General features: G+C 27.9%; 1 protein-coding gene across 4 annotated transcripts in view; it reads left to right on the forward strand.

The window, feature by feature from the left end:
- Window positions 1-746: 746 nt before the first annotated feature.
- Window positions 747-15,332, forward strand: part of LOC107444582 (tetraspanin-33) — a 36,712-nt gene continuing 22,126 nt past the window's right edge. Inside the window, exons 1-4 of one of the 4 annotated variants that reach the window (XM_043041167.2) lie at window positions 747-1,387; window positions 7,935-8,138; window positions 13,194-13,370; window positions 14,476-14,613. In XM_043041167.2, the coding sequence (XP_042897101.1) occupies window positions 1,304-1,387; window positions 7,935-8,138; window positions 13,194-13,370; window positions 14,476-14,613 (603 nt within the window). In that variant the 5' untranslated portion in view covers window positions 747-1,303. Of the gene's footprint in view, window positions 1,511-7,934; window positions 8,139-13,193; window positions 13,371-14,475; window positions 14,614-15,332 lie in introns of all 4 variants that reach the window. The other 3 variants (XM_016058756.3, XM_043041168.2, XM_016058757.3) reach the window with 3 other exon arrangements.

A 15,332-nucleotide genomic window follows, 5' to 3' on the forward strand; every position in this document is an offset into this window, starting at 1 on the left:
AAGCTTTTTTCTGACTAGATTAGGAACTGATTAGATATATCTACCAAAGCACGAGATTATCATTTTCAAGAACCGTCTCATTTGAAAATTCAAGTTTAACATAATTTATCCGATACTTCTATATGAAGATCTATATTATTTATTTTTTATGTTATAATTCGCATATTTAAAGGAACTAGTTGAAGAGAAAACTGAAAATTATTAGATTCTACTTAGGTTTTCAAGTGAAAACAAGAAAACTTAATCCGTAAAAGAAAAACATTTCCCCTCGTTAATGAAGTGCGAAGTTGAGAATAATACGAAAATTCAGAACAATATTTACCATCCAGTAAAAGCCTATGAATAATTCTTTAAATTGGTCATTCACAAAAATAATTCTAAAATATTACTCCACAGAGGTTTAATAAAGACTTTTATCTAAGTTTATCCGAATAATAAACAACAAAAATAAAGACCTTTTTTAGGTACATCTTAAAACATGTGTCTTTGCATTTTATAGTATTTTGTGTCATAGAGATCATTGCACATATCTTTAAACTTATCAACTAAACATGACAGCAACATTTGTCTGGGACATACAAGTCATAAAAAGACAGATAAATGTTTAGACTTAAATACTTAAAAGCACTTAAATATGTACTTAAGTATTTATTATTTATAGAAAACAAATTTAAATTTTCTACAGCATTAGAACTAATATAACAAATAAATTCATCAATTTTTGTTTGCTTAGAGTTTGAAAATGTAATTTCTTGAGAATATAAAGATTTTTAAGGGAATATATTTTCCTAAATATGGTTCTGAACTAAACTGCCTAAATAATTAGATAAATTGCGAAAAAAGTTTTATAGAAATTTTTAGCCGCAATTTTCATTGCTTACACTTATAAAATAAATGTACACCGGAAACTGTAACCTGGAAGTGTAGGAGGTATGGAGCTTGCAACGCTTCCTAATGTGGAAAACGCCATCCACAGAAAAAGTCGCCACGACGAATGTACGAGGAAGAGAACCCGTTTTTCGTTGCCATTAAAAAAATAAGACTTTCACTTCTTTTTGCGAGTACCTATTATCTGTAAGACATTGACGCATGCTGACAAACCGGTGTTAAATCATGGCAAGTCATCCTCTCTCTATTTGCTGATAGATAGTTCCTTAACTTCCGTTTACTGTCGCCAGACGGAAATCCGGCAGATTGTGAAACTGAAGCTTTTATTTGGTTAGAGAGTTAGTTTGTATTCGAGTGTCAAAGCAATAATAATTTTTGATTTAATCATTTTTTGTCATTTTGTTAAAAAATTACTATGTTAAATATGATTCGATATTCAGAAGACTATATAAGCTCATATACAAAATATTCTTTATTTTTTTTCAATTTGATATTTTGGGTAAGAATTTTTATCTTGTAAGTTATATGTTTTTATACCAAATGATGCTCTTATGCATCACTAAAAAAGTCGAATAAATCGTAATTATTAACAGAATATAACTTTCTATCATTAAGTTTTCAGGTAAGAATAATTTGCTTTAGTAAAATTATAAATAATAGTAGGTAACAGAAATTTATCTTTTTTTCTCAAACATTATGGATTTAATTTATAGGGAAATGTGTTAAAGAAAAGTGCTTTGATTATTGTGCTAACTTAGTTAATGAGTTAGAATTTTAGTAGAGTAATTAGATATTTGTTGCAATTGATGTATGTTTAGTTTGATGTAATGTACGTAACAATTATTGTTAGTTTTAACTTAGAATAATTACTGTTTTCTCAATATATTCTCAAGCTATGCTCGAGGATACTTCCGTATCTGTCGCGCCCTCTGCAATCGCCAAGGTGGCAAACATATTTTAAACTTGTGAATTTTTTATAAAAATATATAGAGAGGTTTGCGTTTGTCCGAGGGGGTTGGAGTTGAGTTGCTTGACCCGTTGAGTTGATCCCTTTCTGTCATTTTTTAAAATTTCTCCCGGGGAGATTTCCGCATCATGATCTGTGGCAGAATAAGCTCCAAGTCTTGGAAACTTCCAGGCAACGGCCCACGAGAAACTAAAGGAAACATCACAGTAAAGGACCAACTCGAAAGGTTTAACTCGTAACCACCCACGAATAAACATCTGCATGTTTTTGTTTTTTTTTTTTAATTTTCAAGTTTAAAATCTATTTGGTAACTTGGCAATTGTAGTTGGTGCAACAGATCACGATACGGAAATATCCCCTTTCACCCCAGAAGACTTGGCGATTATTCTGCTGTAGACCAAGATAGGAGAGATTTCCATATTGTGATCTGTAGCAGAATAATTGCAAAGTTTTGGCAGCCTCCAGGCAGTAGCCCGCGAGAAATTACAAAAAAAAAAAAAAAGTCTCAGAGAGGGACAAACTTGAAAGGTATAGCTTGTAGCCACCCCAGGGCAAACATCTATATATATATATATGTTTTTTTTTTTGAAAAAAATTGCTAGTTTAAAATATTCACCAATTGTAGTAGGTGTGACAGATCACAATACGAAAATATTCCCCCAAGATACAAAAATCTTACCTTATGCTGATTTGGCGAGATAAAACTTTAGAATTTTTAAACTCTTTGTACAAAATCATGCGTTGTTATACATTTATTGTCAGTAAAACTGTTTAAACTGTTTTTAAACTATAAATCATCTAATTCAACCATAAACAAAATATGTGTTTCATTTTATAAAATTTATGTAGCATGAGGGTATAATTTTCTTTGAGTTATCAGTGTTAACTATTTTAGTTATTCAGATCATTTGTTAAAAATATTTTGAAAATTTAAGAGCCAAGTTACTTTGGGTTAGTTTCTTTATTTGCCCCTGTGATCTTTGAAACGACTCCCGGTGGCTGAGAGGTAGCGCTGTCGTGTCACAGGTCCCTGGTTCGATCCTCGGGCCGGACAAGGTTGATTCAGCCTTTCATCCCTTCAATGGGTCGATAAATGAGTACCAAGCATGCTTTGGAACTAAACACTGGGGGTTTCGCCTTCGGCTGACCACCTAACTGGAACATCTGCTCTTGCACCCCAGAGCCCAAAGGTCAATAAAACTGAGATGTGCACAGTAGGCCTTGGCCCTCTGAGGGCTGTCGCGCCGCTGAGTTTTAGTTTTTTTAGATCTTTGAAACAAGTTCGTCTGAAACATTTTCTACTTGTTTGGAACATTTCTCGCAATTGTATAGAATTGAAATTGATTTCTGTAGAAAAGTAATCAGATTAAATTAGGGAAATTTGAGTTAAACCATTTGAACAAATACATGTTTTAAATATTTTATTTGCGAATAGGTTGCAACTTTGGTTATATTAATTAGTTAATCCTTAAAAACCTGTTAATAAAATGTCTATTTGCATTTTTTTTTATAAGTGGTAAGCTTCTTATTTATATTTTTCATAGAATTCTTTACTGCCTAAAATGATCGTATGAAAAGTTTACTGCAATATTTGTTTTAAAATTAGTTACAGTTTATTTATGAATACAGAACCTTAAGTTCTAATGAGTGTTGAAAATTCTGTTGTTGAAATGCATGAAATATTGCAGTTCATGGCCTGTTTCAGTAGATTAGTCTTGATTTGTGTTTTGCATGGTTAGCTAAATTTCGGAGGCATGATAGTTTAAAAGTATAAGTGCAACAGAGATGTTAAGATGATATTAAATGATGTTATGATGATATGAAATAAAATAAATTCAAAGTGGATATTGACCTAAATTTTATCATATCGAATTAAAATATTAAAAAACAGACTTCCTGATTTATAGGGAAAATTTCTATAGCGTGATCTGCGGCAGTACAATTGCCATGTCTTGGCAACCTCTGGGCAGAGTTACGCGAGAAACTAAAAGAAAAACACCACAGAAGGAGATCAACTTGAAGGATATTACAAATAGCGTCTCCCGCACAAAAATCTATGTGTTTTTTTTTTATACAAAATATGCAAATTTGAAGTCTTTTTGGCGATTGTTGACAATTTCTGCCTTGGCGATCGCCGTTAACGTGACAAGTCACGATACAAGAGTATCCCGGATTTATGAAACACAATAGAAAAAATTGGATTTAAAAATAAATAAAAAATAGGATAATTGTTTTTATTATCTTTAATAAAAATAAAAAATCAAGAGATGAGGAAAGATTCAAATTCTAAGTACATGGTACTGATATTTAAATACTCTTGTTTTTATTTATTACATATGTATGATTGTAAAATGATGGACCAGGTAAAATTAATTACCTAAATAGAAAAGGGAAAGAAAAAATAATATTGTAAAATTTAAACCCTGACAATTTAAATATCTTAAGAACATTATATTCTGCTTAATAATATATATTTCACAATAAACAAAATATTGAATAATAATTGATTTCACTAAATAAACTGAAATTAAATTTTGTAACAGTAATCAAGTAATTAATAAGATAGCAGCAATAATTATTTAGTTAAATCAAACATGAAAACCATTTCAGTCAGTTCAGCACAACAGGACATTAACAACAAAAACATAAAATATATGACTCACCTCAAAATCAATATAACTAATCATAATAGCTATCGAAACATAACAATCGTTACATCTTTTGGGAGCTGGTCCCAAAAAGAAATATGAACACCTACAACACATCGAACTCGAAATCAATTTGCGCCGTGGAGAAAAAACAAAGTAAAGGTAAAGGTTCAAAAAGAAACTTAGGTACACTGCTCAGACTCCTAAAAAATGTATAATAGTGCTGACATCTCTGAATTAGAATTAAAACAAAAATAAATGATATTCAATGAATTAAAGATGCTATCTTTTAAAAGTTACAATTAAGTTTAAAACATTAAATTCAAATTGAAAATTAATTAAATATTAATAAATGATGAATTTTTAAAACTAAACACATATATATATATCAGCAATAGAAATAGCATTATTATCACTTTATCAGACGCATTTCTTTTGTAAAGAATTTAAAAAATTGAGTAGAAATTAATTAAAAAGCTTTCTAATTTAACCCAATTATTTGGAACATCAAGAAAAATAGAACAGTAATTGAAATAAACTTGTCGATAATTCTTGATATTTATAAATCATTTTTAGTATTAATACTGCATTTTATAGTTTCAGTCTGGTGAGATTTTTGTCCCATTGTTTCCTACTAAAAGTATATATCGATCGTTATACAAGAATTTAATATCAGTAATTATACTTTAATGTAACTTATATTTAAGTAATTTCTATTTAAAAAGTAATTTTTCTAAAAAAAATTGTTCATTAAAAGTAACTGTCTTTGATTTAAGTTTTTTAATAGCTAATGTTCTGAAATTTTGAATTTTGTTTCTGAAAAGTCTTTCCCATTCATGAACAATAAAAAAATTTTTTTTGCATGTTTTTAGGATGTGTCTGACTATGGTGAATTTAAGCCCAAGGTCTAACTTTCAGTTTAGTGCTCCCTGATGAAATGTGCCACTTTTACTTTTGAAGTCAAAAATTTTTAATTAAAAAAATATCTACTCTTTTTTTTAAAAAAATTCCAAAATGATAGCAAAACTTGTATTAAATTTTAAACATTTTATCTTTTTGCAATGAAGAAACTCTAAATTGTGAATCTTGTATCGAATGTTAATTGTAATTTTTTATGAAGTTACCAGGGGTCTGTGCAGACATTTTGTGAAAGGTCCTGTTTTTGTAAAATTGTGAAAAAACTACTCATAATTTGTGAATATAAAATAAGCGTTAAGTCACATTCTTTCAACCAGGGTCCTGCTTTTGTGAATTTGTGCAAATAAGGTCTTGTTATTGCAAAAATTGCTAAAAACCTTTTCAAGAAGTTTTTAAATTGTAAATAGATACAAGATTCTGCTCAACAATTGCTGCTACTAAATTAGAGATGCAACATACAAATGTTTGGTAATTAGCCTATACTGCTCAACACAGAATATTCATTTCGGACGAATAATGGAAACAAAATCACTCACATTTTTAATAATTTCAATTGACATATTTTAAATAACACAACTTAGTTATGTATCACTTTTAATGTGTTAGGCAATAAGTAAACTTAAACAATTCTTAAATTTATAATATTTTATTTAAAAAATTGCCAGAAATTAGTTTTTATTTACATAATCTATTAATTAGTTTTATAAATAATTAATTGATTATGAATCATAAATTGATCAACTATTTATTTACAAAAAAAATAAAAAAATTATCATTCAATATTAATAAGAATGTGCACACTATGTTTGTAAAAATAGAAATATTTTCTTAGAATACTACATTTGGAATTTCAACTTAGGGAAACTTGGAAAACTTAGTCTTTCCTCCCCCCCCCCCCGAGGNCTTAGTCTTCCCCCCCCCCCCCCGGAGGAGTTTATTCGATTAACAAGACAATAATGAATGACAATAATGATAAACAAATTTGTGAAGGGTCCGATTAAAAGATAAATTATTCTGTGAAGGGTCCGTTTTTATGAAAAGATATTTTGTGAAAGGTCCGTTTTTATGAAAAGATATTTTGTGAAGGGTCCGTTAACGGACCCAAATTTCTTCTAAACAGACCCCTGGTTACCTATTGTATTATTGTTATTGAATATCAAATTCTAATTATATTCCATATAAATACAGCAGGCACATAGAAACTGAAAGATTTCTGTTCATTAAAGTGGTTAACAATAAATAAAAATTAATGTTTTACCTACTTAGTAATGTGTTATTAGTACTTATCAGTTATTCGTAATGTGTTACTTATACGTAATGTGTTACATTGCTTATCAAATACAATTGTAAAAATTAAATATTATGTTTTTTTCAGTATAATTATTATTATTTATAGTAATTATACTGAAAAAATAAATTTCAATATCTGATATTCAGTACCGCTAAGACATTTTGCCCAGGCCCATGCAATAATAAGGCCTTGCATGCTTCACAACATTTTTTTAAATTATGGTTTTATGCAGTTGCACATTAATTCATGCAGAAAATTAATATTACTAGAAGAAAAAATTCCTTTATTTCAATAGTCTATTTTATACTACCGTCCCATAAGTGATTTGGCTGCCTACCGACCTGTTGGACATTAAAAATATTTGATTTTAAAAACTATGTGGAAATCAATAGCAAAAAGTTCCATAATATCATCTGAAAAGATTATAGAATCTTCACGTAAAAAAGTAAATATTCAAATGCACAACTCATATTTCCCATTTTCTACGAAATATATAGAGCTTTTTAAAAAGTTTGTAAAAATCAATGGCCATAATAACTGAAAAAACAATCGAACAACACATAAATTTATCATACTATTGGCGCACATAGAGCGTGCCATAAAACTTATATTTATTTAAATGCACAATTCAAATTTTACGTGTCGTAATAATTTATGCCAAATGCCAGAATTTTAAAAACCACATGAAAATGAGTAGCAATAACTGCAGGAAATTTGAAAAAAAGGGGGAATTTCGCAGTAGAAGTGAATAATCAAATGTACGATTTGAATTTCGAGTATAATTATAACATTGCATGAAAAAAAACATTAGAAATCTAGAAAACATTAAACATTAAAAACAAAAAAAAAACATTAAAATCTCTATTTTAACTATCTATTTGTAGTTAAAAAAGAAATGAGTTATTTTCTATTCATTAATGAAAATTATAATGGCTTATCATGCTTTGTATTCCTATTTTTCTTTTTAACAAGTTGGCAGCTATTTTAATGACAAAATTTCCTATATGTCACTTCCTATTATTTTTAATAATGTAACCCTCCTATATTTCCTTTTTCTGAATGTAAGCAAAACTGAGTATGCTTACCCATGCTAAAAAATGGAAAAGTCCATCAGACAGTCAGACAAATCATGTTTGAAAAGCTAGTCTATTTTGTTACTTCACCTTTCATATTATGTATCTCTTGGCCAACAATTTAATGTTAAATTTTTTTTTTTTTTCAGTTTGTAGGAGGTGCTGTTGTAGCTATTGGAGGTTGGTCATTTTTAGAAGAATACAATTTCAAGGGTCTTCCACAAGTAAACAGTGCCTTTGAGCTTTTTGTTCATGTATCTATTGTAATCATGGTTTTTGGTGGAATAGTTTTTATTATCAGTTTTGGAGGTTGTCTTGGGGCTCTAAGAGAAAACTTGTGTCTCTTAAAGTGTGTAAGTACATATTTATCCATTTAGTTTGACTACTATTTGTAATTATTTTTTTTTTTTGCATATTAACTTAACATCTAAGTGTTAAATGTTCATGATATATTTATTTTTTGCTCTTTTTATTGAGTTATATTAAACCTAATGTCTGTGAGCACCATGATAAAATTTTGCTAAAATTTTCTTGCTGTGATCTAATATCTTATTAAATATAATAAGTGAAGCCTATCTTTTGATGCAAGAAAGCCATTAGCTAAAAATTTGGGAAAAGCTGGCCCTAGATTATACAAATAAGACAATTAGTAATTGCTTGTTGAAGTTTCCAATCAGTAAAGATAATTGTAGAAATAATATTTATTCCTCATGTACGATATTTTTATGAGTGTTTAATGTATGTGGCTTTCATTAAATTAGGAATAATTTGGATCTGGTTTCATTTACCAAAAATCAGTATTCCTTGATAGTTATAGTTTTAAATGTTAGGAAATTGTGAAAATCTGTTAAATTTTAGAGAACCAATTATCTGGAATGCTGAAGACCTTTGTTTTCCTGGATTTTTGAATTTTCTATTTTTCTGGGTCGCAAAAAAAAATATTCAATGCAGCTTAACTATCTTTCTACTTTAATATTGAATAAAAAAAATAATAACTGTATTTTAGCCGTTATAATATTCTAATTTAAAATCTGTATTTTCAATTCACTCTTTTTACTTAATTCTAATTATACAGTAAAGCATAACAATGTATTTTCCTTACATTTTCCAACTTCATTCTGTTTGGTGATATTTCCCCCTTGTCCCCCTTTTTTTGTTTGAAAGGAAGATTGTAAACAGAGTTATGTAATATGTTAACTGTTGTGCTTGTTTTATGTTTTACCCAGTTTACTCAGTTACTCATGTGTCATAATCGTCAAATAAATAATATATGTTTCTGAAGGAGCTGTATTTTCCCGAGTACTTCCATTGTGTTAAATTCACTCTGCTACTTATCGATCTACTTATTTAATGATGTTGTCAGGTAGAAGAGACCCATACCAGCCATCACTTAGCTCCATTTTGCTCAAATGCTGATAAGTTTCGCTGGAAAGTGAATATGACCTTGTTGTTTAAACAGGTATTTTGTTGTATTCTAGATTCAAGGCTAAGAAGTTGAAAATTAAGAAAACTTCATATTCACTGAAGAAAAATTAAAGTCTGGTAGCTAATCATGATCGCATAGCTTACCACAATAAGAAAAAACTGTGATTAAATTAAAAACTCATGAAGACCTAGTTTACAATGATAGAAAAAAATCTGTTTTGTAAACATTTCTATAAATTAAAATGTCATTTTTGCTTGAAACTGCATTATTTTTAAGGAAATTTGAAAATAATTTGTGTTTAACAACTAAACTTAGATATATTTTGTATTAAAACTAATAAAAATACTTGTATTTAATTTCAGAAATACCTTTAGATGTAACAAAATGATATAACATTTTGATTACAATCAGCGCTATTTATAAAAACACTTTTTTAAAATCAAAAATTATCGAATTCTCTCCAATTAAAGTGATACATACCAGTGAAACATCTACTCTGCAAAAGTTGAGCTCTCGCTGCCTCTAAATCGTTTTTGATTGGTTTTCAGACTAACGAGGCTGGAGAAAATTTGATACCAATAGTTGTCAGATTAAGGTTGTTTAAATTTTATTCTATGAATTTAAGCCTAAATATATGTATATTTATTTTATATTTTCAAATAAAATTATATTTGATGAAAACATTGAAAATCATCCATGAGAACAAGCAAATACTACAGTTATAAATCATTAAAACGTTAATCATAAAATCATTAAACCCTTTATAAAAGAATTAGATTCAAATAAATGAACCTTTAAAAATTTTGTAAGTTACGCCTTCACAAACATACTGAAAACATAAAGATTGAGCGAAAAAACAAAAAGGAGGAACGTATAAACTTTACAGCTCATTTACTCAAATTCACTAAAGTGACACTCAACTGGTTCTTCCACTAAGCTCATCAAATTACAAAGGAACTTAACTTTTTGATACTGTTGCTTCAACCCATTTTTTTAATAATTTGGATGCATTCTTTGAATATAAAACTGTAGAAAATGCTTCTATGTCTTGAGCAATTTGTGACATAGGAAGCCCAATTCTAGGTATTGGTAAAGTGCAATTTTTTAATAGATCAGTGGTATCCAACTTTCATCCGACCCTCGAACCAAAATATATTAATTATAAAAAATATAATTTTTGTGGGCAAGTTTTCGTGAAAACCTTTACAAGCTACTAAGACTTTTTATTAGTTTATTATAAAAGGATTTGTTTTGTTTTTTAAAGCAAACAACTTTCGGACTAAGTTTATCAATGGGAGAAAATTCAAAATGACAGGTAACAAGCATTATTTGAATTTTTTTCAAATAAAAATAAGTTTACTAAATTTCTGTTCTCTAATTTTTAATTTTATGCTATATTCATAATGAGTGGAAGGAAATACAAGATTCATAGTGAAAATCTAGCTATTAATGATCATTGGGAAAGGGATTGCTTAATTGGGAAAAAAACTTTTCAATTAGTTTCAAAAAAAGTTTCAATCAGTTAAAAAGTTTTAGTTTGCATGCTAATGATATCAGTGACATTATTCAACGTTGCATGAAAAAAAATATATAACCATGGAGTATGTATTTTGTGTTTTGATCGCTAATTTAAAGAAGAAATTTAAACAGAAATTTTTACCAAATTTTTCATGGTCAATCATCTGCTTTGCATGCTTCATACTCCATTTCTCTTGCGCTTGCTAATGCAAAAATGGCAATTTGGTAAAAAAAAAAAAATGTGCTATTGAAATGGCCAAGGCTTTTGGGGATGATAAATTTAAGGGTGCTCAATGTGCAACCCACCCATTCTCAATGTGCGGCCCATGGTAGCATCTGAAAAAGAATTTAAAAAATATTTCATTTATTTATTTATTTATTGTTGAAAAATAAAAAAATTAGAAATAAAATTGTAGGTTAGGGGTGTTAATTGTGCAGCTCACTCATTCTCGATGTATGGTCCGTGGCAGCATCTGAAAAAAATCATTTATTTATTTATTATTATTATTATTTTTTTTTTTTTTTGAAAAATAAAGAAAATTTAACTTGCATATTTAAGTTTTTGACGTGCTCTATCTTAATGTAGTTTTTATATGGTTAACTCTACGAATTTACACAGGCTTAAAATTCTCTATATTTTTAAAACATTATGATACAAATTTCAAGTTTTAGTTCACTTTTGACGCACTTCATGTGTGCCGATTTCATGATAAATCTAATGACTTTTTTGGTAGTTACTTTTACGTGTTTCCATGTAGTTTCTAAAATTGAGAATTTTGTAAATACATTTTAACGTTTTTAAATGATGCATTTATATAAACATATTTTGATGTTTGACATGACTTATTTGCTCAAACTTTATCACAAATCCAAAGCGCTTTGATCCTTTTTTCAGCAGTTATTGCTTTGCATTTGCGGGTGGCTATTAAAATCGCATTATTTTTAGCGCAATATTATAACGAATCGCGAGTATCAAATTGCTAATTTAGATAACCACTTTTTAGCATGGTCTATTTGTGACAATTTAATTGCAAATCCAGATTCTGTTTTGATTGTTATTCTGGCACTTATTGTTCTGCCATTTCTGCACTGTTTTGAAAGTCCCAATATGTTTAATATGCTATTACGACACTTGAATTTTAAACTCCACATTTGAATACAAACTTTTTAGCACTTCATTTGTGCAGATTTCATTTTAAATGCAAAGTGATTTAGGTCTTTTTTTTTTTTTTTAGCAGCTTTGCCATGTGATTTAAAGGATCCTGATTTTTTTAATCCTAATATTTTTAATACTATATTATTAGGACATACAAGATTTCAGTTTTCCTTAAGGTAATCACTTTTCCATGTGCTCCATTTGTGCCATAAATTTAAGAGGTTTTTTTTGCAGTTATTACTCGATTTTTCCTTATGATTTTGATTATCCTGATATTTTAGCATAATATTACAACTCTCGAAATTCAATTTTAAGTTTTTTAAGCTTAAAAAAGTTTTTTTTTAAAAATAAGATTTGTAAAATTTTTTGTAATTTACTTAAAATAAATGTTTTGAAATTCAAGTATATTCCTTATTAAATGTTGAATCACATTTTGCGTTGTAAGGCTTTTTTTTAAATTTAAATCATATTAAACCCTATAAACTTTCTTTAAATTAAAGTATTTAACTTTAACTCAATAGAAAATTCAATTTTTTTAAAAATTTAATTCTTTAAACATAAAGTTTTTTAATTTATATTTATGTTCAAGTGAATTTATGTAATAAGATTAAAAAACTCATGATTTTTCTCATTGTTTTTGTTTATCTGATTTTTTTCCTGATAAGAGAATGTTTTTTTTTTTTTNACTTTCTGTTTCTTTCTTTCTTCTTCTTTTTTTTTTTTTTTTTTTTTAAAAAGTCATCAGTTTTGCTATCTTAAGTTTGAAACATTTAAAAGTATTTAATATTATACAAACATATTGCTACATTAACTAATAATAAGAATTTAGTGCCTGGAACAATGATGTTTATAATAAAGGTTTATATGATAATATATATAAATGTTAATAAATGTATTTATTATAATAAATATAATAAAGTTAGTAATTACTAACTATAATTAATGTCAACATGTCTGTCTAAATACTTGGGCATGTAGCCCTTCATTGGTCAATCTGCTGTGCATGTGGCCCTTCACTCAAAATGGTTGTGCTTCCGTATTGTAGATAAAGGAAATGGAGAAATTTTGTGAAAGTTATGTATATCATTTACTAATCTCGATTACTAAAAAGTGAAAAAGGAGAAATCAGAAACAAGGAAGGCTAAAATATATTTTTTATTATTTTTCAAAAAATATCTGAATTTGAGTATCTGTAGAATTTTTACTGTATAGTGTAGTTAATTTCTTTTTTAAATTTTTTGTGCCATATTCTTATTATGCATGATTGTTTTTTTGAAAATATTTTTTGCTATTAATTTCTTATTATAGTATTCATTTACTCTGTTGCTTCTCTTCATCGGAGAAATGGCACTGACTGTGTTTGCTTTTGTGTTTCCAAATAAATTTGTTGATCTTCTAAAAGTTGGTGGTTTATCAAAAGAATTGATAGTCAAGTACAGAGATGATGCAAATCTGCAAAATGTCATTGATGCTCTGCAAACAGAAGTATGTGTCTGATTAGTTATAAGAATTTTACTCTTTCATGTGTGAAAGAGTAATATTCTTTTTTTCTCTCTAAAATTTAGGAAAGAAATATTTTTCTTCTTTAGAAAAATGTTTTATTTAGTGTTTAAAATGTATAACAATACAGTTGAGAACCAATTATCTGGAATGCTTAAGACCATCGCTATGCTCAAAGTCTGAAATTCCTAGTTTTCTGGATTCCTAAAAAGTTATTCAATATAGCTTAACTATATACCTAGTTTAATATTGATTTAAAAAGTAGCCATTTTAGTATATTCTAATTAAAAATGTGTATTTTTACTTCTCTCTTTTTACTTATATGGTCTTTATATTTATATGGTAAAGCATGGCTATGTATTTTTCTGATAATTTTCCTACCACCTTCTGTTTGCTAATATTTTTCACTCATGAATCAAAGCAAAGTACAAAATTATTCGTTTCATCAGATTTCATTTTCAAAAATAAAAAGTACATAAATTAAACAAGAATAAAAAATAATAAAAATTTCTCTTCTACCTCCTCAGTCAATCTGACAGAAACTAATTTGGGGAGTATTTCTTTCTCTGCTTTACCCAACCGCACTTTCCTCATGATTACGTCATTGCTTTCAGACATCGAGAATCAGACAGACAGTTGTTGGTTTTTCTAAATAGACAGAGAGCATTGTTTCTCGGCAAGCCGTTACGCTATGTTGTAAATTTTCGATGATGTCTCGGGATTTTAAGCAGAAATTCTTGCCCGTATCGTTAAATTGTGGTTTATTTAGAATATGTCTATTTCAAAGTTCAGCTTTTTTTTTTTTTTTTAATGATTAAAGTATTTATAAAATAAAAATTAAAACACTTTTAGTAAATTTGTGTTTTTTATTTGAAGTTCTATGGGAAAAAAATATATCATTAAAAATTGTTTAGATTTGTCTTTGGCTAAGAATTTTGAAATTTGGCTATTATTTTTGATATTTGGATAACTGCTAATAATTCACTGGCTAATAATTTAAAGTTTTTAACACAAGCTCTGCATAAGTAATTATTATTAAGAAGTATGAATACTTATTTAACAAATTTTTTTTAAATGTTTTAAATTTTAGTTTCTTTGTTGTGGCATATCTGATGAAGGCTATAAAGATTGGTCAAAAAATATATACTTTAACTGCTCTACCCAAAATTTGAGTCCTGAAAGATGCGCTGTACCTTATTCTTGCTGCAGAAATCCACATAACATTGAGGTAAATATAATTTTATAACCTTAATAATTGTCTCTTAATATTTTACTGGTTAAATAGGTGAAATAAACTTGTTATTAATATAATGATTTTTATGTATAAGTGTATAGTTAGTTTAAAAATATTTATTGAATGACCAAAACAAGTAGTGTAATTTTTCTTTTGCCTCAATCTTTTCTTTAGGTGAGCCCTTTAGTTGACCTTAGTCTCAGTTTGAGGTCCAACCAGTTTTCTTTTCTGCACAGAAAACTGATCTTTTTTTCACATTCTATTGAATGGGGATAATTGTCTTGGCAGGGAAATATTAGTACAAATTTGCCCAAATAGCAAATCAAATTCTAACAGCTATAATAAATAGCAAATCGCCAAAATGTTCATTTAGTTATGAGGATTTTTGCATCCTTAGTAATTTAATATGAAATAATTACCTTGTTTAATTTTTGTTCTTTTTAAGAAATCAGAGCAAAATATAAAAAATAAAATTAATTTATTTTATTTGTCACTTTAAATTTTTTAATTATTAAGCTAAACATTAAATCTTTCCTACATTTTTTTTTCATTGCAGGGGTGCAGAAAAAAAACAAACCTTTCTCCCCTAACCAGCCTTTTTTCATCGAGCTTTATGATTAATATCAAAGCAGGAAATTGCCATTTCTAAAGCCAAAATATGCAATTATAATTAAAATTTTTTGAAGAAGTTTTCTCATATATATATATATATA

The sequence above is a fragment of the Parasteatoda tepidariorum genome, chromosome X1 (assembly GCF_043381705.1).
Source record: "Parasteatoda tepidariorum isolate YZ-2023 chromosome X1, CAS_Ptep_4.0, whole genome shotgun sequence".
In the NCBI taxonomy this organism is placed as follows: domain Eukaryota; kingdom Metazoa; phylum Arthropoda; class Arachnida; order Araneae; family Theridiidae; genus Parasteatoda; species Parasteatoda tepidariorum.